Consider the following 25,344-nt stretch of genomic DNA (forward strand, 5'->3'; position numbering starts at 1 on the left):
ATACGCGCATGAAGCATTCTTTTCAGCTTAAAAATGTTGCCAAAGACATCTCTGTTCCAATTCTGAAGATCATTCGACAGTTTGCTCAGCGAGTCCATTAGATTACCTTGCACATCCCACTTTTCCGCCACAAATTCTTTAAATTTTTCATGAGTTAGCCATGTAGCTGGGAACCGAAAAGGTCTATGAAGGGATTGCAATGGGGTAAATCCATTCGGGGATATAAAGAGGGGGCAATGATCAGAACTTACTGCCGGGAGATGCTTCATCATAGCCTTATCAAATCGAGTAGCCCACTCTCCATTACAAAGTGCTCTATCAAGTCTAGCACTTTGCCTTGTTTCCAATAAAAAATAATGATTTACCTATTATTAATTAATGGAGTCTTAGTAATATAAATAGTTGAGTCATGTGCCGAGTCTATAAACTAATGATGCGTAATGGTTGATTATTAGTAGCACGTTAGAGATTTCTTTTATGTTTTGCAGCTTGTATGTACTCAGCTTTGCTGATTGCGTGCTTTGTGTGTCTTTCTTTGGTCATGGCCTTCGCCTTTCAATGACCATGTGACGATCCAATTATTACACTTGTAATATTGGGGAGCAGATTAACCACAGGTTCTTACATACGCAGCATTCGCATCAGGGTTGTGGGATTTTGAGTAGAGAGTCGGTTATTATTCGCAGTTTATTACTTTTCATAAGTTTGAATTTATTTAAACTCTGGTTTATTTATTTACTACTTTTGTGGGGTTTTGAATAAGGGCCTTATTGGTTCCAAGTTGTATGATTTAATTTGGTTTTGGTTATTGGTTTTGAACCTTATTTATAACTGAGTTAGTTTTTCCGCTGCTATTTTCTGATAAAGCCTTAACGTTTGAACACGTGGCGGTAGCACGTCAGTAATTCTCTTGGATTTTGTTCAGGGTATTTACAGGTTTTAAGAGAGAATTATTGGGGTGTTACAGTAGGTGGCTGCACGATTTTGGGTTGCAAGTCAGGTCGGTGGTGGTGTGGACTGTGGAGGTGTTTGACATGGATGCAGCCATGGAGGTGAGAGAAGAGGGATTAGAGGGAAAAAAAATAAAAAATATAACCTGTTTTACAGGTTGAAGGTAAAAAGGATTATTTTGGGAAGATGGAGTTACAAGGTGGGATTATTTTGAGCAGATGAGCGAAATGTGGGATTATTCTTTTTTATTTTTCCTTAATAATATAATATAAAAAAAACCCTTTGTATACACTCGATAAATAATTTAGATTTTAATACTACCTTCGCTTCGCATTACTTGCAACAAAGGGATATTTTATATCTCACAAATAATACCTCTTTGTTGCGAGTAATGCGAAGTGGAGGTAGTATGTATCTTTAATAAAAACTAACATTTATTTATGAATAATGATAGTAAATTTAAATGTATAACGAACTCATTAGCTACCAATTAATGTAATTGCAAAACACTACAAAATTCACACTTTATAAGTTGATAGCAAACCTCATAATGTTTGTAAGAGTATATAAGACTATAACCAAATAAAAAATGTTGTCGTAGTAATTTTTGAACTACTCATGATATAGTAGTAATTTTTTTTTTTGGGTGAACGGGATGATATAGTAGTAATTAGTCTAGTAGTTAATGACTAATTAAACGAATCATGGTTTGCAAAAGGGTTTAGGCACGGGTTGTAAACAATTTAATTAGGTTAAACGAGTCACATATTAAGTCGTTTAAACATTTCAGGTTTGGAGTGGGAATGAGTTTGAGCAACTTCAATAGTAAGCTAATCAACAAATTAGCTTGTTATGCCACATAAGGTTATAAGTTAATATCTTTTGTAGCTAATTTGTGCTCCAATGGTTAGCTAGTAGCTTGTAATTTAATTGAGCATCAATTTGTTAATTTAATTAGCTTTTTACATTTAATTTTTGTAATCAACCTATCTTTTGGCAATTTTATTTCTCAAGCAAATTAGTTTTTTACTAAACTAAGAGCATCTTCAATGGTTCAATTATAAGGATTTGCTTGCAATTTAAATAAAGTTCCTAGCTACATGCTTATCATTGGAGAATAAAAAATTGAGCAACATGCAACTAACTGTAGCCCAACCAAGGTACAAGCTTGATTGAAAAAGAGACAAATAATTTTCACTTACATTGTAACATGTGTATAATTATCTATTATTTTTTAAATTTTATTTTTTACAAGCTACAATATGTTGTGGCTTACTATTAGAACAATTTGTTGCTTAAAAAGTTTTGTAACTTAGAAATTGATGTGGAAAAGCAAGCTACAAAAGCATTGTAGCTTGCCATTGGAGATGCTCTAATTTGCTTGACCAAACTAATTTAATTTTAAGCTCCAATGGTTAAACAAATAGCTAGGGAATTTTCTAAATTGCAAGCAAGTCCTTAGCTACAAGCATTGGAGTTGCTCTTATTGAATGTTAACATGTAATTTATTCATCTATTCAGATTCGAGTTGAGGTCTTGCAAATTGATATGATACCGGGTACAAGCCTTATACAACTCAATATTATCCGCTTTAATTCGGTAGTGGGATGAATAAAATAAGTTGGAGTCAATTTTCGGGTTTAATTCCTTGAGGTCACCTTGTAAAATTTTTTGGGTTTGTTTGGTTGATGATATGAAAAACATGAGAAGTAAGATTTCCTAGGAATTACAAGTTAAGTGTATTGTTTAGTTGACAAATTTTTGGTGAAATATGGAATTGAAATTTAGGAATTAACTTAACTAATCCTCTAGGTAAGTAGAAATTGTCATGAAAAATTGCTTCTCTCAATGTTAATTAAATAAGTTTGTAATTCATGAGAAATTTTACTGAGTAATTCATATGTAAGACCCTGATTTTTGAACTTCAGGCAGAATAAAACAAAGTTGAACATATTTCAGTAGAGTAGAGAGAGTTGGTCTTCCACACACCGCGGAGCAAATTTTAGCAAAATAGAGCCGTTCAGAGCATGAAAGTAAATCAGCTCTAAAGAACACAACCTAAATTAAACCAAATGACACCTTTCCTATTTTGAACTGCTATTCGTCGCTCCCATTTTACCGGGTAACGCTCCCTTTTTGACTTGAATGGACAACTATGCCCTTTATGCAATTTGTGTTATAAAAAGGACCTTGTTCCCCATTTGGAAACATTACATGAAACGGTCCCCTCACATTACGACCTTGCTATCCCGAGCCTCCCAAAATCGGTCTCCACGACCTTAAAACCAAATCGGTCCCCACGACCACCTTAATTTTATTTTTTAAAAAAAGTTAATTAATCGTGAAATTTTCCGATGGGTCTTGGGTCATGGACGGCGAGTGGAACATTCGTACGCCGGAGAATGCGTCGGAACATTCTGTAAGTTTTATTTTTTATTTTCTACAAATAGGACATCCGCCTAAAATTTCCGGATGTCCTAGGTACATTCGCCTAAAATTTCCGGATGTACCATGGAACATCCGGAAATTTCAAGCGGAAGTAGGGATCTGCCTGAAAAATCCGGATCTTCTATGGTACATCCGGAAATTTTAGGCGGAAGTACCTAGGGACATCCAGATATTTTAGGCGGATGTCCCTGTTTATTTTTTTTAAATGTTAAGTACGTTTATTTTTTTAATGTTAATTAAGTTTGTTTTTTTTTTTGTTTTTTTTCGTGGTCTTGTGATTATTGTTGTGATTTAGTATTTGATAATTAATGTAATTTTTTTGTATTAATATGATTATTAGTAATATGATTATTTTTTGTTACATTATTATTATTATTTATATTATTATTATTATTGATAATAATAATAATAATATTATTATTATTATTATTATTACTATTATTATTATTATTATTATTTATTATTATTATTATTATCGTAGTTGTTGTTGTTATTGTTGTTTTTGTAGTTGATATTATTGTTGTTGTTGTTGTTGTTATTATTGTTGTTGTTGTTGTTGTTGTTGTTGTTGTTGTTGTTGTTGTTGTTGTTGTTGTTATTATTAATTAGTAGAAATATAATTTTAATAATAATAATATTATTATTATTTAGTAATTAATGTTATGGTATTATTGTTTTGTATTTGTTGTTATAATTGTTTATTATTATTTTTAATAATATTATTAATATTGTTATTGTTTTGTATTTGTTGTTATTATTATTATTATTATTATTAGTATTGTTATTATTATTACTATTATTATTAGTATTGTTATTATTATTATTATTATTATTGTTGTTGTTGTTGTTGTTGTTGTTGTTGTTTTTATTATTATTATTTTGACAGAAACCATGTTTTGTTTAATTTGTATAGGATATGGAATCTGAGGAAGGCGATGACGGTGTGAATTATAGTGAGAATTTTGTCACGGATATATTTTTTTCTACATTTGACGATGTAGTTACATGGGCTGATGGTGTTTCCATAAAATTGGGATTTATATTGGTGAAATCGTCTTATAACAAAACCAGAGATGGTCGGCCGTATCGGTATTTGCGATGTGATCGGTCACGAAGGAGCAAGCCGAGAGATTTGGAGCACGCGATACGGAAGGACACGAAAACCAAAGCTAATGGTTGTCCATTCTACATCAAGATATATTATGATGTCAGCACCGACAGTTGGAAGATCATTGCGAAAAATGATCACACCGGGACACATAACCACCCAATGATTGTGTACCAAGAGGGTCACCGTAAAGTGAGCGGATTGAGTCCGGGTGCAAAACAGGTTGTGCGGAACATGACAAAGTCCAAGGTTGCTCCCCGTAACATCATGTCCACTATTGCCGAGCAATTTCCTGATGATCATCCAAACATCAAACACATTTACAATTGCCAAAATGACTTCAGGATGGAGATGTCCGAAGGAAGAGGAGTTGTTCAACAATTTCTTCATCTGGCGAGAGAGAGTAAATACATTTACTGGGTCACGAACGATGATCACAACGTTTTGCAACATGCATTTATGGTGCACCCGATCATGGTCAACATACTCCGCACATACCCACATGTCATAGGTATGGATTCTACTTACAAGACCAATCGATATAACATGCCTTTCTTTGAGATAGTAGGTGTGACACCGACAAACCAGAATTTTCTAGTTGGATATGTTTTCATGCGCGACGAGTGCATGGCTAGCTATCGGTGGGTGTTGCAGAGATTAAGGGAGTTGATTAGGTTTGATAAAGAGTCATCTGTATTTATTTCAGACCGTGATCTTGGGCTATGTGCGACTTTGAGAGAAGTCTTTAAGGGACGTCACATTTACTCTGTCTATGGCACATCAACGGAGATGTGGAGGCTAAGGTGACGAAGATGTTCGGAAACAAGAAGGTTGGTGTCAGTTTTAGAGCTGGGAGATGGTTCAAAATCGTGAATGAAACAACACAGGCGGAGTATGATCATGCTCTAGCTGCCATGCAAGTGAGGTGGGGAAAATATCCGGCAGTGATTCAGTATGTTCAGAGAACATGGCTTTGTCATAAGGAGAAATTGTGAAATTTTGGACGAACCAGGTTCTTCACTTTGGTAACACCACCAACTGCAGAGTTGAGAGCCAACATTCAGCAGTAAAAACTTGGTTTGAATCATCCACAGGTTAGTTGTATTATTTTATTAGTTGTTATCGTTGTTACGTAATTGTAATTATAATACTGCAAATTAAAATGTATTTACTAATTAGAATCATTGGCAGGTTCTTTGGATACCGTGTGGGCCCGAGTCCATTGTCATATCGATAATCGCATCATACAAATTCGTAATGACTTGGAGGCATCAAGGTCTAAAATTGGTCAGATGTACAAACAGTTGCCACTGTCACGTATAAATGGCAAAGTGTCTCAACATTGCTTGAAAGTAATGGATAACGAGACGAAAAGGATGCGGGATTTGAGTTACCAGGTCCATGAACGGTGTGGATGTGTTATGCGTGTGACCCATGGTCTTCCATGTGCTTGCCAGATACATGATTCGATAGTTGCACAGACAGGATTGTATAGCAGCCAAATTCATTCTTTCTAGAAGACACTGGTTATTGGTGATGGTGTTAACATTCCTGAAGTGGTTAATGATTCGACCGAGGAGGCTGCACATTTTCGGTCCCTAATTGATGAAGTCATGGAAAGTGACTCGGCCGTACGTCGAAATGTAACGCGAATCATTGAAGAGGAGCTACATCCAAATCATTCACACCTTGAAGAACCACATATCAACCTCAACACTCGTGGTAGACCAAAGAAAAATGACACCAGGTGTGATCGTAGCTATTTCGAGCATGTGAACCGTCAACACACTCAACGTGGTGGTGACCCAGATTCAGGTAATATTAAAATTCTATATGTAATATTAAAATATGTAAACTTAATACTTGTAGCTTTACTAATAATTTATCTTTTAATATTGTGTTGTAGATCCAAGTGACATTAGTCAATGCAGGTATTTGAACTTGCTTCCAGCCCCAATGTTGCCGTACATTTCGTCTTGGAAGGATGTCATTGGTGATGGGAACTATGGCTTTCGTTGTGTCGCCGACTTCTTCTTTGGCGATCAAAATCACTGGTTTGACGCTCGAGAAACAATAGCGAACGAGATCGCATGTCATCCTGATTTGTACGAACGGATTTACGGGTTTGGGCGACTTTGGATGAACGTAGAGCGTATTCGATGGGATGGTGGGGCTGTCGGGGAGCGGCATTGGATGGTTATAATTCAAGATTTATTTCCTATTGCTACGTGGTTCAACGCAAGGGTGATTTGTCTCGGGGTAGGCCTAGTACCAACTTGCTACTACCCATGCATCACAGTCTTACCGCTGAGGGAACGCAACGGGGTTCGGTCACCGACTCGAGAGTTTATGATTGCTACAGTTGGTTAAAAACATTTCATCTGTCTTGACCTTGTACCTGATTCACCTCTCCCGCCGATCGCCGGTTGGTGGACGAAACACCACGAGGATAGTGTCAATGGATGGGATCAACAATATCAATTGAGAAGGGACATGTGGGATGCATTAGCTAGGTAGTTTGTAATGTACATTCACTAACTTTGAACATTTGTAAGAAAATTAGAATTATGAAATTAATTTTAAATGTATTTGCTTTTAATCTAACATGATATGCAACAAAACATCAAATATAAAAATAAATAAGTGTCCAGTTTATACATTACATTTTAAAAAAAAAAAGTTCATAACATAACTAAAACCACTAACACAACTTCTAATCAAAATAATCTAAAGTCCCATTTTTTACTTCCAACCAAATATAAGCTGCTCAGTCATTGTTCGAGTCTCACTCGACATTTCAGGATACTCACCCAGTGCTCTTTGGTGAATCTCTATGGACCGACCCATCCGCTGCAAATCAAACAATAACATATTATAAACACAAAAATTCATAAAGTCATTGTTAATATAATAATAAGCATAAATACTTACATAATCAGTGTTAGTCTGCTCAGGCAGGTTGCTTGTAACTCCTGCACCTGGAGATACCCGCGGGTGAGAAAACCTGTACAGCCACTACATGTAACCAGGCGCAACCGAAGGAGCTACAGCGCACTAAGCCTGGTGAGGGCACCTAAAACTACACTCTGAGATACCCCAGGGACAAACCTCTTCCACATCACATCTGTCATCTCGGTCGGGAAGTCTACCCGATACATCTTCAAGTTAGTCGGCCTCTTGGCCTTCTCTGGCCTGATGATCTCGCGGGGAATGCCTTGCACGAAACCAAGTTGGCGCACCACTCTATCAGGCATGTACGACTCAATGATGTTACGGTACTGGATGCAACCAATGAATAAAGTGGGGGGCACTCGTAATGAGGATCAACTCCGTACGGTAGCCAGTTCACCTCACGGTCAGTAAGCGCATCAATTCTAGTACGAAAAGCTAACAGGCGCTCCAGGTTCTTGCTAGGACATCCCGCTCCAACATCCCAAGCAGACGCACGAGGCATTTGAAGGTCCCGGGTCAAGGTACCCTGCTGTGGCCGAAAGCACGGAAAGTACTCGTAAATCCACGCTTGCAAAAGCATGAGACAACCAGCAATCGAATCAGCACCTTTTCGTGATGTCGTGCCCAATTGCCAATACAAGTAGGCCAGTGCAGCTGTTCCCCAAGCATACTCGTTAATAGGGACATCCATGTAACATAGCTCGTGGAGGAAGGAAGGATGCGTACGGTTACCACTCTTGTCTAAGCTACAAACAGTGTACCTCCAAGCACTAACCACAAGTATCCATCAAGCTGATCACTAAACTCCCGGTCAACCGCCAATGTCGACTCAAAAATCTTATCAGTCAACACCCCACTACCCTGCCAAATGGTCTTTGTGCCGCAAATCTCAGACAGATCATCTGGAGTCATATCCATGGTGATCGAGCACGCATCCCGTAACACGTTCGTGCTAGGAGTAGTGGTGACCATATTGCCTGCTACCCGTAACCCAAGTATGTTGTACACGTCGTGCAACAAGATCGTAATCTCCCCAAATGGCATGTGAAAGGTGTTCGTATCTGGCTGCCACCTCTCAACAAAAGCATAAATCAACGGCCAATCAATTCTCTTAAACATCAGGTCGGGCAAGTGAGACAATCAACTAGCATCAATCGCCGCGAGGTCCTCCACAGATTGACGACCTCGCCAAGTGAACAAGTCAGAACATAACTTTGTCCTACTCAAACAGCGCAAAACACTACGCTCCTGCTCCATCCAGATATATCGTGCCACGTGACCGCCAAAACTAGGGATAACTGACCCATCCTCAGGCCCACCCAGCATCGGTTCCTGCACTAACCATGCCTCTGCAGAGCTGAAAGTAGGCTGACTCGATCCACTACCAACAAATCTCCCAAACTGACCCCTATATACCATATGGTAATCCTGAGGATCCTGTTCTTCATCCCGGTCACCAGCATGACTAGCCGAACATTCGTCTTCCTCGTCAGATATGGGTGCTCCACTTGCAGAGTACAAGGGCCGACTACTACCAGACTGTTGGTCTCCCGACCAACCACTAGTAGACCCATATTGCTGCTGCTCGGGCTGAAGCGGTGCTGAACGAGATGTCTCTCCTAACAGACGCATTCAGACGTCGTGATATTGCATGTCGAGCACCAGAACCCTCGATCTACATAAAATAAGAAAATAATCCGATTTTAGTAATAATAATAATAATAATAATAATAATAATAATAATAAACAATAATCAAAACAACAACACCAACAATCATAATCGTAATAACAACAACAAAAAAAAATTAAAATTAACAACAACAACAACAAGAACCATAGAAGGCCAAGAATAACAACAACAACAACAACAAATAAAATAAAAAACAACAACAATAACCATAATAACAATAATAACAACAACAACAACAACAACAACAACAACAACAACAACAACAACAACAAATACAAATTAACAACAACAACAATAACCATAATAACAATAATAATAACACTAATATCAACAACAATAATACTAATCATAATTAAAAATATTAATAATAGTACTACTAATAACAATAATAATAATATTATTATAACAACAACAACAACAACAACAACAACAACAACAACAACAACAACAACAACAAATAAATTAAACAACAACAATAACCATAAAAACCCTAATATCAAATTAGTTTAATAATAATACTAATCATATTTTTAAAAATAATAACACTACAAAATATGCTAACCATAATAATAACAACAACAACAACAACAACAATAATAATAATAATATCAACAATAATAATAACAATAATAATTATAATAATACTAACCATAACACTTCAAAATAATAACAAAAATAACAAAATCCAAAAAAAATAAAAAATAAATTAACAACAACAACAATAACCATAATAACAATAATAATAAAAACCCTAATATCAAAAAAAAATAAAAATTATCATATTTTTAAAAATAATAACACTACAAAATATACTAACCATAATAATAACAACAATAATAATAATAATATCAACAATAATAATAACAATAATAATAATAATAACCATAACACTTCAAAATAACAACAAAAATAACAAAATCCAAAAAAAATAAATAAATTAAAATTAACAATAAATAATTACAAAACCATATTATTAACGGGAAAAAAAAACAAAAAAAAAAAATTTTGAACTTCCGCCCAAAAAATCCGGAAGTTCCAAGGAGGATCCGGAAATTTCAGGCGGATCCTCCATGGAACTTCCGGATTTTTTGGGCGGAAGTTCCACGATCCATAATTAAAAAAAAAATTTACCTACTCGCCTGCGTCGCCGCCGCCACCTCCGCTGCCTCCACCGCCGCCAAAGCTCCTCCCTCCGAATTTCAGCCTTATCCGCCTTGAATCACCCATTTTTTTTTGTGTTTTTGATGATTGTTTTTTTTTTTTAAAAATGAAGAAAAAAATTTGGATTTTTTTTTTGTTTCAGATTTTAAGAGTGTTTTAGAGAGTTAGAGAGTAAGAGAGTTAGAGAGAGAAGTAAGAAAGTGAGAAATGTTGGTCGGGAAGTGAAAAAAACCGTATTTAAATATTAGGGGTAAAATTGAAATTTCAAATAAAAAAGGGAGCGTTACCGGTAGAATGGGAGCGACGAATAATAACACCCTTCCTTTTTCTCGATGCAAACACGTCAAACCTGTCTTTTCCACGAATTTGCCTTATCCATCCAACACAATTCCTCCCTCAAAATGAGATGCAAGTTATGCTACCAACTCCATTTCTTGCACAACTTTAGAACAATCATTTTCCCAAAGCTTTCCAACAATGGCGGCAACACTCTTTCTCTACCCTATTGCTGATTCTCATCTTCACCCCACTTTCCAATCAAAATTCACTCCCAAATCAAAGCTCCAACCCCTCTTTCTCTCTCTTCCAAAAAGATCTAAACAATCCAATTTCAACTCCCAATTCACTCGCTTCTCCACCTCTTCTTCCTCCTCTGATCATCCTTCATCTTCACCCCAAACTTCCATTGCGTACAACACCCAAAACCCACTAAAATTTAGCCGTTTTTTAACGGATAACGAGCTCCAAAAACTTCAATTTCTTGAAAATTACACTTATTCTTGCAAATTGCCATCTGGGTATTTGAGTATTAGGGTTATGAAGGATATGGAGCTTAATATTGTTGTTGAATTGCTTGCAGAAGCATTTGCCGAGTCCATGTTTTTGCCTAATATGTACTTAACTGTGTTGGGTTTTTTGATTAAGCAGTATTTGATTGAGAGGAGGGGTTTGATGCCTCATTGTGTTACCCTAATCGGATTTTTTCGAGTCGAAGAAGGGAATGTTGATGTTGATGGTGAAGGTAGAAAAGATGAATTAGCTGGAACAGTGGAAGTGTCCTTTTCCTTTGATAGAAGGGGTGCTAATTCTTCACCTCCTACGCCAACCCCACCTAAAGATTGCCCTTACATATGTAATATGACCGTGAAAGACCGCCTTCGAAGGTGAAATTCTTCATTCTCTGATTTATAGTGTAGGTATTTCATATACAACTTACATTTTCTAGAATTGTTGGTTATCTTGAATTCTTGATGCATATATACTTTGCCTATGGAAGTGAGTGTACACGCTTATGTGAATTTTGAGGACATTATGTTTAGATTGTTTACAACATTGGCGCGGCCTATTATATACTGTAAAATTGATCTAATGCTTCGAATTATGATTGGGATTGAAATGATCTTTGCTGTGCAAATTGCTTTCATATGCTATTAGTCTTATTTTTGGCTTAGAGATTGTCGCAAATTGACATTTTCATTATTGGATAGAAATGGTTATCTTCTTCATACATGTCTGTATATGTAAATTAAGCAAGTTAAAAGTATCTCAAAAATTGGGCGTTTGTATAAAATAAGCAGCGTGAAGGTGCTATCATAACCTTCATATAACAAAAAGGCAATATTATATAACTAAAAAGCTAAGTAAAGGCAACATCAATTCTTTTTGAAAAGTTAAGGACCTTATAATTTGAGGCTCTATTCTTAGTAAAATATGACGTTGATTTTCTTTGGAGTCTCTACTATCAGGGTGTACTTTTGCGCTTGGATAGGAAGTAGGAACCAGGATGAGGTGATGAGCATGATCATTTCTTTGGTTTAAGCATCACATTTCTGTCCTGTTACTTTTGGTGCTTTCTTTTGAATTTGTACTGCGGGCTTTAGAGGAAGGTGCCTGAATTGAATTTAACTACTGTTAAAAAAGCATAAATTACAAGACATTTGCAAAGCACAACAGGGAACTACTGATAAAAAGAACCATAAATATTGGCATGAGATATTTTGCTTTGAAAAAAATACGAAGTATATGTTAATGCATAACCATTATGACCGTTTGCAATTGCTGAATTGATGCTGGCTCAAATGTCTACTTATGATGCTTATAGATGCTTTTTTTTTTCTTTTTAATTAATAGGCCAAATTAGAAAATAACACCTGCAAAAAGACCCGATTTTGTTTATAACACCTTAACATTTCGAAATTTTATTATAACACCTACAAAAATCCCAAAATTTTGGTTTCACCACCCACTAACGGATTTTTGGATGGAAACCGTTAGTGGGACCCACTAGGGACACGTGTCAGTTGTTTATTGGCTTAAAAATAAAAATTAATAAAAAAAAAACCCAAAATTTTTATTTTTAAGCCAATAAACAACTGACACGTGTCCCTAGTGGGTCCCACTAACGGTTTCCATCCAAAAATCCGTTAGTGGGTGGTGAAACCAAAATTTTGGGATTTTTGTAGGTGTTATAATAAAATTTCGAAATGTTAAGGTGTTATAAACAAAATCGGGTCTTTTTGCAGGTGTTATTTTCTAATTAAGCCTAATTAATATTCTCAATGATGAAGAGGTGTTTCACTTGTAGCATCTCTCTTAGTTGATGACAAACACGTGCAAATAATTGTAGCTGTGTCTTCATTTAAAGTTCTGCACTTTTGCGTATAGATTTTTTACTTCGCATGTAATTTCTCAGATACTTTATCTTGACCTGCTGCCTTAACATGAATGTTAGCCATCTTCTGTTGGATGCTTGAATTTTCAATGTTTGAGAAACTGTCACAAATTATCTGCTATCTGAATGCCAATATCATTAAAGTGGAGTTGCAACTTGCTAGATATACACATTTCTATGCGATATTGAAAATTGATGTGCATTATTAGTGATTGGCTGAGTTAGGAATAAAGTATTGATGTTATTTGTTCCAGGAGGGGCATTGGTTGGCATCTTTTGAAGGCAAGTGAGGAACTAATATCAAACATGAGCACCTCAAGAAATGTCTACTTGCATTGTAGAATGATTGATTCAGCACCGTTTAACATGTATAAGAAGGCAGGATACACCATTGCCAAGACAGACAGTTTCTTAGTCCTACTCTCCCTACAAAGACGGAAACATTTGATGTGTAAGGAGCTTCCTGCTTTGAGCAAGCCCTTGGAGACAATCGTTGCAGGGGATGGAGAAGAAGACCCCTCTTTAAATGATGGGGGAGAATCAGAACCTTTATTGTTCGATGAGGTAATGATACTCTTCTGAACTTGGGAATGAGATAGTCAGGATTGATCCGATTCTTGTTCTCTCTTCTCTCTCTCTCACACACACCACCAGGCACCAGCGCACCTGGCTACCAGATGGGGACTTGTGTGTATGTTCTGTGCTCAAGTCTACTGATTCATTATGATTTGTGCTCATGACTGAACCTGCTCATTTTTTGGTCAATTTCAGATCTATATTATTCTTTGTGTGTTGGGCTTTCTGATGAAATAATCCTGTACTTAAACAAACATGGAAGACATACCATCCGATTCATTCTTATAGAAATTTTCCTACCTCTAATTTTTCACTGCCATGAGTTAAATAACATGTGGGTGGGAACGAATAAATTGTTATCCCCACGGCTTGAAAATGCTAAAGAAACACCGATCACTTCTCCTTGATCTTACTTTGAAAAGGATAGAGTTTTCTTTGGCATCATACGACCACTTGAAAGTGTTGAGACACTATACCTTCGCACACAAACCTTTTTTGTGTAGCCTTTTTAATATTCTCCCTGTGGTGCTGTAGATCTGTGATACGGGTTAATAACCTTGTCTTGCACAATTGATTGTATATACATCATAGCTCTTTATGACCTTATTCCAAAAAAAATACTATGATTCTCAACACGACTAATCAATTTCATGAATCGACTTTTATTGCACTTCAGGTTTTGCAGAGCTCTCTTGATATGGATGGATGAATTTCAGCTTTTGGTGAGTATGAATGTTACTTACAAATACAATTACAATCTGTTCATATTGTGCACAAATATGTATATATGAGTATATGTATTTTTTACTGCCCCCAGAAATACCCTCGTACAAGAGAGAATAAAGATGTTACTTCTGAATTGGGTTTATTAAGAGTTGATGCTTACTGTGCAAAGCTGGAAATTATTCTGTTTCACATGAACTCAAAAGTACATGATGCATGTATCATAAATACTAATAAGACTAGTACACTTTTATACCCACACCAAGAAATACAAAAGAGAGCCCCCCCTTCCCCCCTGTTTGCGAGGGAGTAGGGACACAAAAGCAATGAAACCTATAGTTTTTTCCCATCAAGGAACTTCTGTCTCCTAACCTAGACAACCCGAATCTTATAAGCTTGGGAATTTCCAGATGAAATGAATTATTTGAACAAATTTGGGCCATTCCTATGAGAGAAGCATGTTGGCAATTTAGATCATTCGTAGTGTATGTAGAGCCATACCTAAGCCTTTGGAATTTGTATGGAAAATCAGTTGGAGCTCATTAACACACTCTGACATGGTTGGTCTTTCAGTACTATCGATTCTTACACAACGTGATGCTAAATTTGCAAACATAGCTATAGATTCCATTGTGTAAGAGTTCCGTGGTAGCTCAGGATCTATAATTTTCCGCAGCTTCTTTCGGTCATTCAGCATGTTTCTGGCCTGAAACATTTTGTTGTATTTAGATGTCATTTGTCAGCAATACATTTCCAAGGAGTTGTATATTGTGAATTTATCGTAAGATTTGTAACATACCTGTAATACTAGGTTTTGATCTGTTGGTCCCTGGTTTAAATTGACCGCTTTACGGCCTGTCAAAAGCTCAAGAAGCACTACCCCAAATGCATAAACATCACTTTGTAGAGTCAGTCTTCCTGTCTGTTACCAGTATAGCATCTCATTAGGATCATTCTTATCACCTGATGCAATAAGTTTGTAGATAGATGATGAAGCATATGAAAGAGGACCTATCATTCCAATATGCAATTCAATCTCTTTCAAGGATTGACAATACTGCATGAATAATTTGACATTGGACTAGAAATGGCAAGTTCAATAAAATTGATTTTGTTTTTTTGGGTGCTAGCTAAACTAGCCGGAGAATTCTCCAGGGGTTTAACCTTAGACCTGGGTTCAAAACAAGATCCAAATGTTAGAATTCATTCTGTGTGGCTTATTTATTTATTTATTTTTTGATGGAATTCCTTATGCTTTCTTATAAAACCAACATATAAAAGATGGGGGTATTTTTATTGAAGGATGAGGGTGGGGTTATCTTGGCTTTTGGAGGCTTATCAAGTGTCCGTCAACCTCAAGGTTATGGAGCTGGTTTATGTTCATGTCAGTTATAACTAGAATGTAGAGTTAGTCAAGATTTGCTTGAGATTAAAATAGCTATTCTTGCTCCTAGCTGTGTTCACGACTTGAGGATGCTGATTCTTGGTCTGTGTCCACGACTTGAGGATGCTGTTTCTTTTAAACGTACCCAAGATTAATGCATCTGGATTGTTATTATTATGATATGGTAGCTTTTAACATTTTTTTATGTTAAATCATCCCCTCCCCAATAGTATAACATAAAACAAAGAAAAGAAAGGACTGAGAGATTGAGATAGGAAAGCTGAATGTAGATTATAAGACTGTCAAATACAGTTCTTATATAGTTATATGGATGCTGGAGAAAAAAACTAGCAGCTAAAGCTTTCAGTGAAAAGCATACCGATGTATACTCAGGGTCGAAGTAGCCAAAAGTTCCTAGTACATTTACTGTTGCATAAGTTTCTTGACCCTCTGGCATCAACTTTGCAAGTCCAAAATCTGATATCTGTTCAAAAGCCACTGTTCGATTAACAAATTGCTCAGCAATACAAGCAGCTTTGTGGGTTGGATTTTTTACCTTCGCATCAAAGTTGGTGCTTAAAAGAATGTTGGTGGATTTGAGATCTCTATGGATGATAGGTATACCAACTGCTGAACTTGAATGCAGATAAGCAAGCCCCCTTGCTGCCCCTAGTGCCACTTTGAGCCTTGTTGACCAATCCATCTTGCGTTCACCTATTTTCAACAAATTGTAATTTAAGTTATTATTTGATTATATTCAAGTGATTTGAGAATTTTATGAATGATCCCTTTTGAATGAAGTAAACTTACTGTTCAAGTGATCCTGTAGGTTGCCATTCTGCATGTATTCATATACAAGGAACCGGTGCTTTCCATCGGCACAATACCCGATTAAGGTAACCAGATTCGGATGGTCCAGTCTGCTCAAGATGTCAACTTCCACCCGAAATTCACGCTCACCTTCTGCTGCTTTAAGTGGTGGCAGCTGCATTTTCTTGATTGCTACAACCTGAGGGATACACAAAGCAACAGCATTCAATCAGAGATTTTATGATGGTAATATATTGGTAATGTTATTTCTTTCACGCTTAACCTCTGTTCATATGAATGAAGCTTGTGAACGACTGAAAGACGGAATTCGGATTCAATCTTGTGCTGTTTTTAACTAATTTACAAGTGTTAGAAAAGAAAAAAGACTCCTTTCCTAAATCCTAACCATACCTCTCCTGATCGAAGAGTTCCTTTGTATACCCATCCAAAACCTCCCTTTCCTATGAAATTCTCTTCGCTGAATGACTTTGTCGCTGCTTCCATCTCCTTGAGGGTGAAAACAGATGATCCTTGGCGTCTTTTTGCAGGTGGGTTCTGTTCCTCAAGTTGCCAATATTCTACAGGTTTGTAAATCCCTGAAAAAGTTTCACATTTTATCATAAATTACATGATTAGCATCTATCATTTCAATGATTAGAATCCACTTTTTGCCAGTTTCTATTGTAACTTAAAAAAGTACACAATGAAGAGCTAGGATGCATTACAAGATTCACCCTGGTCCTGAGATTTGCTCCTCCTCCGTTTGTTCCATGCTGAAACCAAGCCAAAGGGCATTATGGGAACACTAATTAGCCTTGTAGAACAAAGCTACTTCTTTGTGTGCTGGATTACGTTGATAAAACCGAACAAGATTTGATTTACCATACAAGAGATAGAAGAACAACCGGCAGGCCAGCGAACTAAATTATGCAAGTATGAGTTGAGGAATCCTTAAGAGGAGTACATAGAGAGGAAGTAAAAACTTGGTTTGAAGAATACTCCATTACACTAACCTTCCAACAACCTTTGAGATTTTAGAGAGAGAAAGTGAGATAGAGAGTACTTTAAGGAAAAGAAAAAGCAAGAGTCTCAGGAGTCAGGAGTAGGGGTTGGTTTGATAGTGAGATAGAAGCTTAAGTCTCTTTTATTTTCTATTTTTTTTCCTGTAACTGTTTCTCTTGAAAGAGTGAAAAAATGGTCTGAGCTGTTGAGATGGCATTTTCATGAAAAATCTAAATAAATTTGTCTAAACATTATTATTTCCTTCCATAATTTCCATAGTTTTAGTGCCTTTATTCCTTTTAAGCTGCAATCATCAACTTTTGATTATATATATATATATATATATATATATATATTTTTTTTTTTTTTTTTTTGGGGGGTGGGGGGGTGGGATTGCTTAGTTGTGCCACATTAATATATTTTTGAGCCTACCACAATTATATTTTGTATTGATCCACGTTTATTTAAGTGCTTTCCTGACTAGCAAAAAGTGCAAAATATCTCCTTTTGGAATCAATTAATTTCTCTTTTTTTCCCTTTTTTTTTTGTCTAAGCAAAAGTTATGACATGATTGATCTAGATTTGGAATTACACTGTGCGGAGAAATGATGGATTAATCATATTCAATTATTTTTACTAGGGATGGGATGAATACAATATCTGAATAAAAATAAGAAATAGGAAAAAGTAGAAAAATTTCGGTAAATGATCAAAGACAGAATTTACTCCCTCACACATTAATTTTTGCTTTATCTGGTGTCATAATTATAGATAATGAGACATAAGATGAGACGTAATATGAGATGGAGGATCTCTACGGAGATCTAGCGACCAATTTCAACGCTTGTAGTAAGCATGGAAGGACCACTGCTAGAGCTATCTGATGGCATCGTGGGCACCTGATAAATTGGAACAGGCATCTTAGGTGGAAGACTAGGCATGATAGTCTCAAAGTTGAGAACTTGAATTGCTTGCTTTATTGATGGCCTGTGATTGTAGTCAGGATAGGCACACCACAAACCAAGGAGCATCAAACACTCGATTTGTTTAGCGTCAAATTCCATGTGATTAAGCTTTTGATCAGTGGCTAAATGAAGCTCACCATTGCCATAAAGATCCCACACCCACTGTACTAATCCCTTTCCTTGATGTGTTCCTGCCTCTATGAGATCGGTTGACCTCCTTCCGGTGGCAATCTCCAATGCCACCACGCCGAAACTGTATACATCTGGTTCTTTGCTTGCCTTTCCTGTACTCAAGTACTCAGGGGCCATGTACCCGAAAGTCCCTGCTAGAGTTATCGTCTGAGCACTATGTCCATGTTGCATAAGTGTTGCTAAACCAAAGTCCCCAAGCTTGACATTGAAATTAGAATCTAGCATTATATTGCTGGATTTTTGTCGCGACGTACGACACACTGCTCCCACTCCTCATGTAGATAAAACAATCCAGATGCTAATCCAAGAGCTATGTTGTACCACGCAGGCCAAGATAGAGGAGGCTTGTTACCAAATAGGTGACAATCCAAGCTACCGTTTGGCATATACTCATAAACAAGTAGGAAATCACCTTTATCATGGCACCAACCTATAAGCTGCACCAGGTTCCTACACCTTAGCCTGCTAATAATTTTAACCTCGGTACTGTACTCTTTTTTCCCCTGTCTACCGCCCCTAGAGAATTTTTTCACTGCGATTAGCATATCCAAGCCCTTGTAAATGCCTCCAAATCCTCCTTCACCCAACTTTCGTTCATTAGAGAAATTTTGTGTGGCTGATTCAAGCTCAACGTATGAAAACCTTCTCGGTCCAGCGCCCCTCTCGAGTTCCTCATTGAATGAGGTATCCTCTGCATGTTCTAGACTAGGAATCTTCCTCTTCCGACATAGAAAGAATAGCACTATTATCCCTCCCAAGATAAAAAGAAAAATACCTAAAGATACAAGAATCAACCCCAACTTATTAAACTTGACTTTTATTTGTAAATCATTATTATTGTTCTTCCTCAAGCCCTCGTCCTCAGTTATATTCAAGCTAGAATAGAACTCCCATGATTCGAGTATATGTCGCTCTGCAAACTGCCCAGTAGCAGCTGAAAATCCGATGCTAACCCATTCAGGGATGACCTGCATCAGATCAATAGGGTAAGAAAGAAAATTTTTAGGCTCATTTGAGTACGACCAATACACACTCAAATTCTTTGTAGTGGCATTGTAAATGATCGAAACATCAGCAGAAACACCACTATGTTGAGTAGCATTCCAACGCTTAGTTACAGCTGATTCAATGGAGTTAATGTTGATACCAACATGCTCATATGATGAATCCCATTCAGGATTTGAGAACGAATCAAACTCGACAACTATCATCTTGTTGCTCGAGGAATGAGATGTTGTAGTGTTAAACAGCCCCAGAAACCCCCCAGCCGAGTTGGGGGGAATTTGAAAACCAGCAGGAGCAATGAAAAATGTCAACCCATGACCATATTTACCTAAGGGTTTCTCTAAAGTGTCAATAACAAAGGTAAAATTGGTTGAAAAATCTGAAATATTTTTTGTATTTTTATCCCAAAGACACTTTTTCAGCATAGGTAATTAATCCAACGCGGTTTATGTAATCAACCATGTTAAACTCCACTGATTGTACGGAGTATACCGCATCCCCTTGGTAATGTATGCTTGTTAAAAGCGGGTCGAACCGAGGAATTTTGAAGGATATTGAGTTAGCAGTGGGGATAAGAGAAAGAGGAAGGCAAAGTAGGGCAAACATTACAAGAGTAAAGTATGTAGCCATTTAGTTAAGAGTTCATGAACAAGCTACAAACTCTACCAGTTAAAATTGAAAAGATGAAATTAGTGATCCGAGCCAATGTTATGAATCAATAAAATTCATTGAAATAGTACATAAGTACGAATCATTCTAGGATTATGCCCCTTGTTAACGTTTGACTAGTATGGAGTATATCATAGTCCTATGAAACTGTCGTACTTCTTCTGTTTTTATTTTAATTATGGAGTATAACTTTGTACACTATTTACATGTTTCATATATATTCGTGAGATATATAATATTTTAAAATTAAAAAGGGATACTAAGTATAATATAGTAAATAAAAACGCAAATCATCAAAAATATTTGTCTCATCCTCCTTTGATCTCTTACCCCCCCCCCCCCCTCTTTTTTTCACATAACTCATGACTTAATATCTTTATGAGTATGGTTATTCAACCGCTCGTGCAATGCACGGATCAAAGGCTATTGAATGTATGAAAACGTCAACGTGACAAAAAAAAAAAAAAACGTATATTGCCTTTTCATTCATGTATGCCTTCAACAATGTAGAACGTGAAGTACACTTAACAATTATATTAGCTAATGTACAGTATAATCAGTAATGTTTTTATGTTTATTTAACTTCTTGCATTCACTAATCTAGGTGGTTTGACAACAAATATCAAGTGACTTGGTAAAACTATATTATCCTCTTTAAGTCAATATGGTGTTTTATTTATGTTTTCTCCTTAAGGTCCAATATGCACTTGTTGTCCCTTCTCTCCTCATTTCCTCAAGTCATATCAATACATCTTAGCTGCACCCTAGTGGAGCTAAGATAGCTGCAACTAGGGCTGTTCATCGGTCCAAGACCGGACCGGATAAGACTGAAGACCGAAAATTAGAATTTTAAGAACCGAAGACCGGACCGATTAAGACCGAACCCGGACCGGACCGAAAGAATTGGTCCAAAACCCGAACCGGACCGTTTTGGACTGATTTAAGAATTTTTTTTAAAAGAATATTAATTTTTAATAAATTCAAGGAAAAAAAAAATTGGAAAAACTATATTGTAATGACATTTTTGCGTCTTTTTTGTATGTTTAGTGCAAAAAAACTTATAAAGTTAAAGTATTCTAAGCTTATTAAGGATAAATTTAAACGTTATTTAAGGTTTCACACATATTTTTTATAAAAAAATTGGTCCGGTCTAAAACCGGTTTTTATAGGGTTTTGGACCGGACCGGATCGAAGACCGGAAAAATGAATTTCAAGACCCGAAGACCGGACCAATTAATTCGGTCTGGTCCGGTCCGGGGTGGTCCGGTCCATTTTTTCGGTCCGGACCGATTTATGAACACCCCTAGCTGCAACATGTCATATAATCTAAACATTTAGTTAAAAAAAACATATAAATAAAATGAACATTTAATAATAAAAAATAAACACGTACATAAATGCATCATTAGTACTAAATAGTGAAAATGTTTATTAAAAAAATGTTCACTTAGTATATTAAAAATGAATAACATTATCCTATAATCAAATAATTGTTGAACCACAACCTTAAAAATGAACATTTAGTAAAAAAAATTGTAGACACATCAAAAAATGAATATTTCGTAATAAAAAAAAATGAACACGTAATATGGACATTAAATTAAAATATAAAATAGTGAACACATAAAAAAAAAAGAACATTTAGCATGTTAAAAATGAACATTAATCATATAATCATAGAATAGCTTACAATACCCAATAAAATGAACGTGAACACATTAGATAAATTGAACATCAAGTATAAGAATGAACAAGTAAAATTATGAACACGTCAAAATAAATTATGAACATTTAATATATTAAAAATGAACATGATTTTCATATCCATAGGTCCAATTTCATTGTATACAATGATTAATGAAAAATAAAAATATACAAAATAAATCGTTAAAATAAGTTCATTTTTTTATTTACTAAATATTCATTTTTATTGTACCAAATATTAATTTTGTCTAAATGTTCAATTTTAAAGTACAACGTGTTCATATTTTTTTACAGAAATTAAACACAAGTTTGTTGTAATTATTTTAACTCTTAAAGTTTTAATATCCACCTTAAATTTAATCTTAATTCATCATAATAACAATAATTGTCGGTCTATAGCATGATAAATTAGGAATTACAAGTACAAAATTAATAGATTTCATTAATTATATATATATATATTTAAAATTAAAAAAACCTCAAAATCACCTTTCGATTCAGACCACGACGATGATGACGACGATAGAGATTGCTACAATGGTGACAAAATTGGAAAGTACTCAAAGTAGAAGAACAAAGAAGTTTAATGATTGAAGGAAGGTGAGGTAAGAAAGAAATTTAATAACTTTAAGGAAAAGTAAAAACAAAAAAGAGGAGAGAGAAAATTTTGAGATGAGAGAAGAGATAGTTAAGATATAAAGAAAGGGAAAAAAAACATATGTTCATTTTAAAACACTGCATGTTCATACACATGGTTGGTGTGGCTAGCTTAGCTGCACTAGTAGGTAGCTAAGAATTTGTGAAGTCATATGACCCGATCAAACGATGTTAGAACTCAGAAGGATTCAAACCCATTTTATTATTTGGCTTAAATATTTACTAATATTGTTCTTTCAAGCATGACCCAATGATATGGGGTTCACTTAGAGGTTGTTAGGTTTCTTCAAAGGCCATTTAAAAAAGTTTTTTTTTCCCAAAAAAGAAAAATCAAACCTATACTTAGCTTATACGGAATACCAAGTATATCAGAAAGCTTTCCTAATAAAGCTTGTATGTCACGTGTATCTTTCTTGCTATATTATTGTGCCATGTCATCACTTAGTGGCCCATGTCAATATAACACGTGTTCCCTTCTTGTACTAGCATTGTGTCAAGTCACCACTACTCAATATCCCATGTCAACGTTAACTTGAATGAAAACCACACTTCTTCTTGCCATCATAGCTAGCAACAATTTATGCTATATTCATATACATAAATATATTTAAATGTAGAATAAAAAAGCATCCAAAATAAAATAATAAAATCATAACACTCTTTAAATTATTTTCGCTATTCAGCATTATAATTCAAATGTATTATACAAGGTATTGAAAACAACTTTGTTAAGGTCTGTTCACTTCAGCTTAATGTCAGTTCAGTTCAGTCCTGTTCAGTACAGTTCAGCTCTAATCAGTTCAGTTTAGTTTAATTAAGCTCAAATCAATTTAGTTTAGCTCCTTATTTCCTTCTCTCATAAAATATTCATTTCATCTTTATACACTTCAGCTCCAATCAGTTCAGTTCAGTTCAGTTTAGTAAATGTAAACATACCCTAATTCATCATTCTTACCTATATGTTAATTTCATCACAAAACCCTTTATAAGTAGGGAAATTATTAAAGTAACTTCTCGAAACAATGCCCGAGCAACATATTAGTTGTAATGTCTAAAACCTGCCTTAGGGTCTGTTCATATTTACTGAACTGAACTGAACTAAATAGAGCTGAAATGAATATTTTATGAGAGAAGGAAATTAGGAGCTGAACCAAACTGAACTGATTGAAGATGAATTGAACTGAATTGAAATTAAGATGAAGTGAACATTCCTTTATTTTTATGATTGATTATCTTTTCCATGTAATCATTTCTTTTACCTTTTCCATGTAAATATGTAATTATTTATTCTTATGACCATTGAATTACATTTCTCTAGAGAATTCTATATCTTATTTATTACTCCCTCCGTTACTTGCTTCATTTTTTCATGCATTGAGTTTTAAGATAAATTGGAGAAGTAATAAAATATAGAGGTAGTGGGGTTGATTGAAAAATAGAAACAATTGTAAAAAGCAAAAGTAGTTGAGAAAATTGGAAAAGAGAGAACATGAAATTAATAAAATACTTATTATTAATATGTTGGGAGAAATGAATTAAATATTGTAAAAGTTTTACAAATAAGGAATGGAACAAGTAATTAAAAACAGCCGAAAATGAAAAGTAAAGCAAGTAATTTAAAACAGAGGGAGTATTTAACAATAAGTCTTAGCTACATCCTTTTGCGGCTAAGATAGCTGCACCAACCCTATAAAATGAACATTTAATAAAAAAAAATATGAATACTTAAAAAATAATGAACATTTAGTAAAAAAAATATGAACATGTAAAAAAAAAAAAGAGCATTCACAAATAACAAAATGAAAACGTAAAAAAAAAAAAAAAAAAAAAAAACACATCTATCTATAACTATTACTAAAGTAGCAACCGCTGATGTAATCTTTTCTCATAGTTGTACACATGTCACTATCTCATGAATAATTTTCCCGCTGAAATGTTAAGCCCATCTATTCATATATCTAAACTATACAGAGTATTAGAGTTCTTTTTGGAGGGAATTTTCCCTCCTAATTAAACTCTATTTTTTCCGATTAGATTTTTGCAGAATTATTGATGTGTCTAGAAACTTTATACTTTAATTAATTATTATTATGGACTTTTAGAGAACATTTTTCATGAGACTTTTATATTTAACTTAATTACCCTCATTAAAAACCGAGCATGGCTCGGGTATTATCTAGTTTAGTACTAAAAATTAAAGTGATCATGTTAAAAAAAAAATGATCATATACTACATTAAACATGAACATGACTATAATCTATAATCATAAAATTGATAGACCACAACCTTAAAATAAACATCTAGTAAAAAAATTATGAACACTTAAAAAAAATGTTATAAAAAAAATGAACATTTAATAATAAAAAGTGAACACGTCAAAATAGAAATATGAACATTTAGTATATTAAATATGAACATTTATCATACTCTGTATAAGAATTGAATAGCTGGATCATACCTAATAAAATGAACATTTCATAAAAATATATGAACACTAAATAAAATGAACATTTAATAAAAAAAAAACGAAAAAAATGAACACCTTGTATATTCAAAATGAACATGATTTTTATATGTTCATATTATAAAATAAATAAATAAATAAATAATGAGCAAGAGGCCTATAACTCAGTGGAGCTAAGCTTCAGTTCCCGTGGTAGTGACCCAGGTTTAGG

General features: G+C 35.1%; 3 protein-coding genes and 1 pseudogene across 6 annotated transcripts; 2 read left to right on the forward strand and 2 right to left on the reverse strand.

Moving 5' to 3' along the window:
• Window positions 1-4,315: 4,315 nt before the first annotated feature.
• LOC110694590 (protein FAR1-RELATED SEQUENCE 5-like) lies at window positions 4,316-5,314 on the forward strand. The gene has a single exon (XM_021871755.1). The coding sequence runs from the start codon at window positions 4,316-4,318 to the stop codon at window positions 5,312-5,314; it is 999 nt and encodes a 332-aa protein (XP_021727447.1).
• Window positions 5,315-10,223: 4,909 nt separating this feature from the next.
• LOC110694105 lies at window positions 10,224-17,737 on the forward strand. Of its 3 annotated transcripts, XM_021871265.1 has the most exons (6): window positions 10,224-11,473; window positions 13,236-13,545; window positions 14,234-14,279; window positions 16,494-16,720; window positions 17,023-17,058; window positions 17,150-17,737. In XM_021871265.1, exons 1-3 carry the CDS (start codon window positions 10,788-10,790, stop codon window positions 14,264-14,266), a joined length of 1,029 nt encoding a protein of 342 aa, XP_021726957.1. In that variant the 5' UTR covers window positions 10,224-10,787; the 3' UTR covers window positions 14,267-14,279; window positions 16,494-16,720; window positions 17,023-17,058; window positions 17,150-17,737. The 3 variants fall into 3 exon arrangements, with proteins under 3 accessions (XP_021726957.1, XP_021726958.1, XP_021726956.1); XM_021871266.1 differs by having other exon boundaries at window positions 16,494-17,058; window positions 17,133-17,737; XM_021871264.1 differs by having other exon boundaries at window positions 16,494-17,058.
• Window positions 14,440-17,324, reverse strand: LOC110694103 (probable serine/threonine-protein kinase PBL28). 2 transcript variants are annotated; one of them, XM_021871262.1, is made up of 7 exons: window positions 17,200-17,324; window positions 16,886-17,070; window positions 16,475-16,673; window positions 16,221-16,378; window positions 16,044-16,148; window positions 15,080-15,202; window positions 14,440-14,986 (listed from the first exon to the last, which is right to left on the reverse strand). In XM_021871262.1, exons 1-7 carry the CDS (start codon window positions 17,267-17,269, stop codon window positions 14,750-14,752), a joined length of 1,077 nt encoding a protein of 358 aa, XP_021726954.1. In that variant the 5' UTR covers window positions 17,270-17,324; the 3' UTR covers window positions 14,440-14,749. The 2 variants fall into 2 exon arrangements, with proteins under 2 accessions (XP_021726954.1, XP_021726955.1); XM_021871263.1 differs by lacking the exon at window positions 14,440-14,986 and having other exon boundaries at window positions 15,080-15,243.
• Window positions 17,738-17,856: 119 nt separating the features above from the next.
• On the reverse strand, window positions 17,857-20,312 carry LOC110694522 (annotated as a pseudogene).
• Between the last annotated feature and the right edge of the window lie 5,032 nt (window positions 20,313-25,344).

This window comes from Chenopodium quinoa, unplaced genomic scaffold (genome assembly GCF_001683475.1).
Source record: "Chenopodium quinoa cultivar QQ74 unplaced genomic scaffold, ASM168347v1, whole genome shotgun sequence".
NCBI lineage: Eukaryota > Viridiplantae > Streptophyta > Magnoliopsida > Caryophyllales > Amaranthaceae > Chenopodium > Chenopodium quinoa.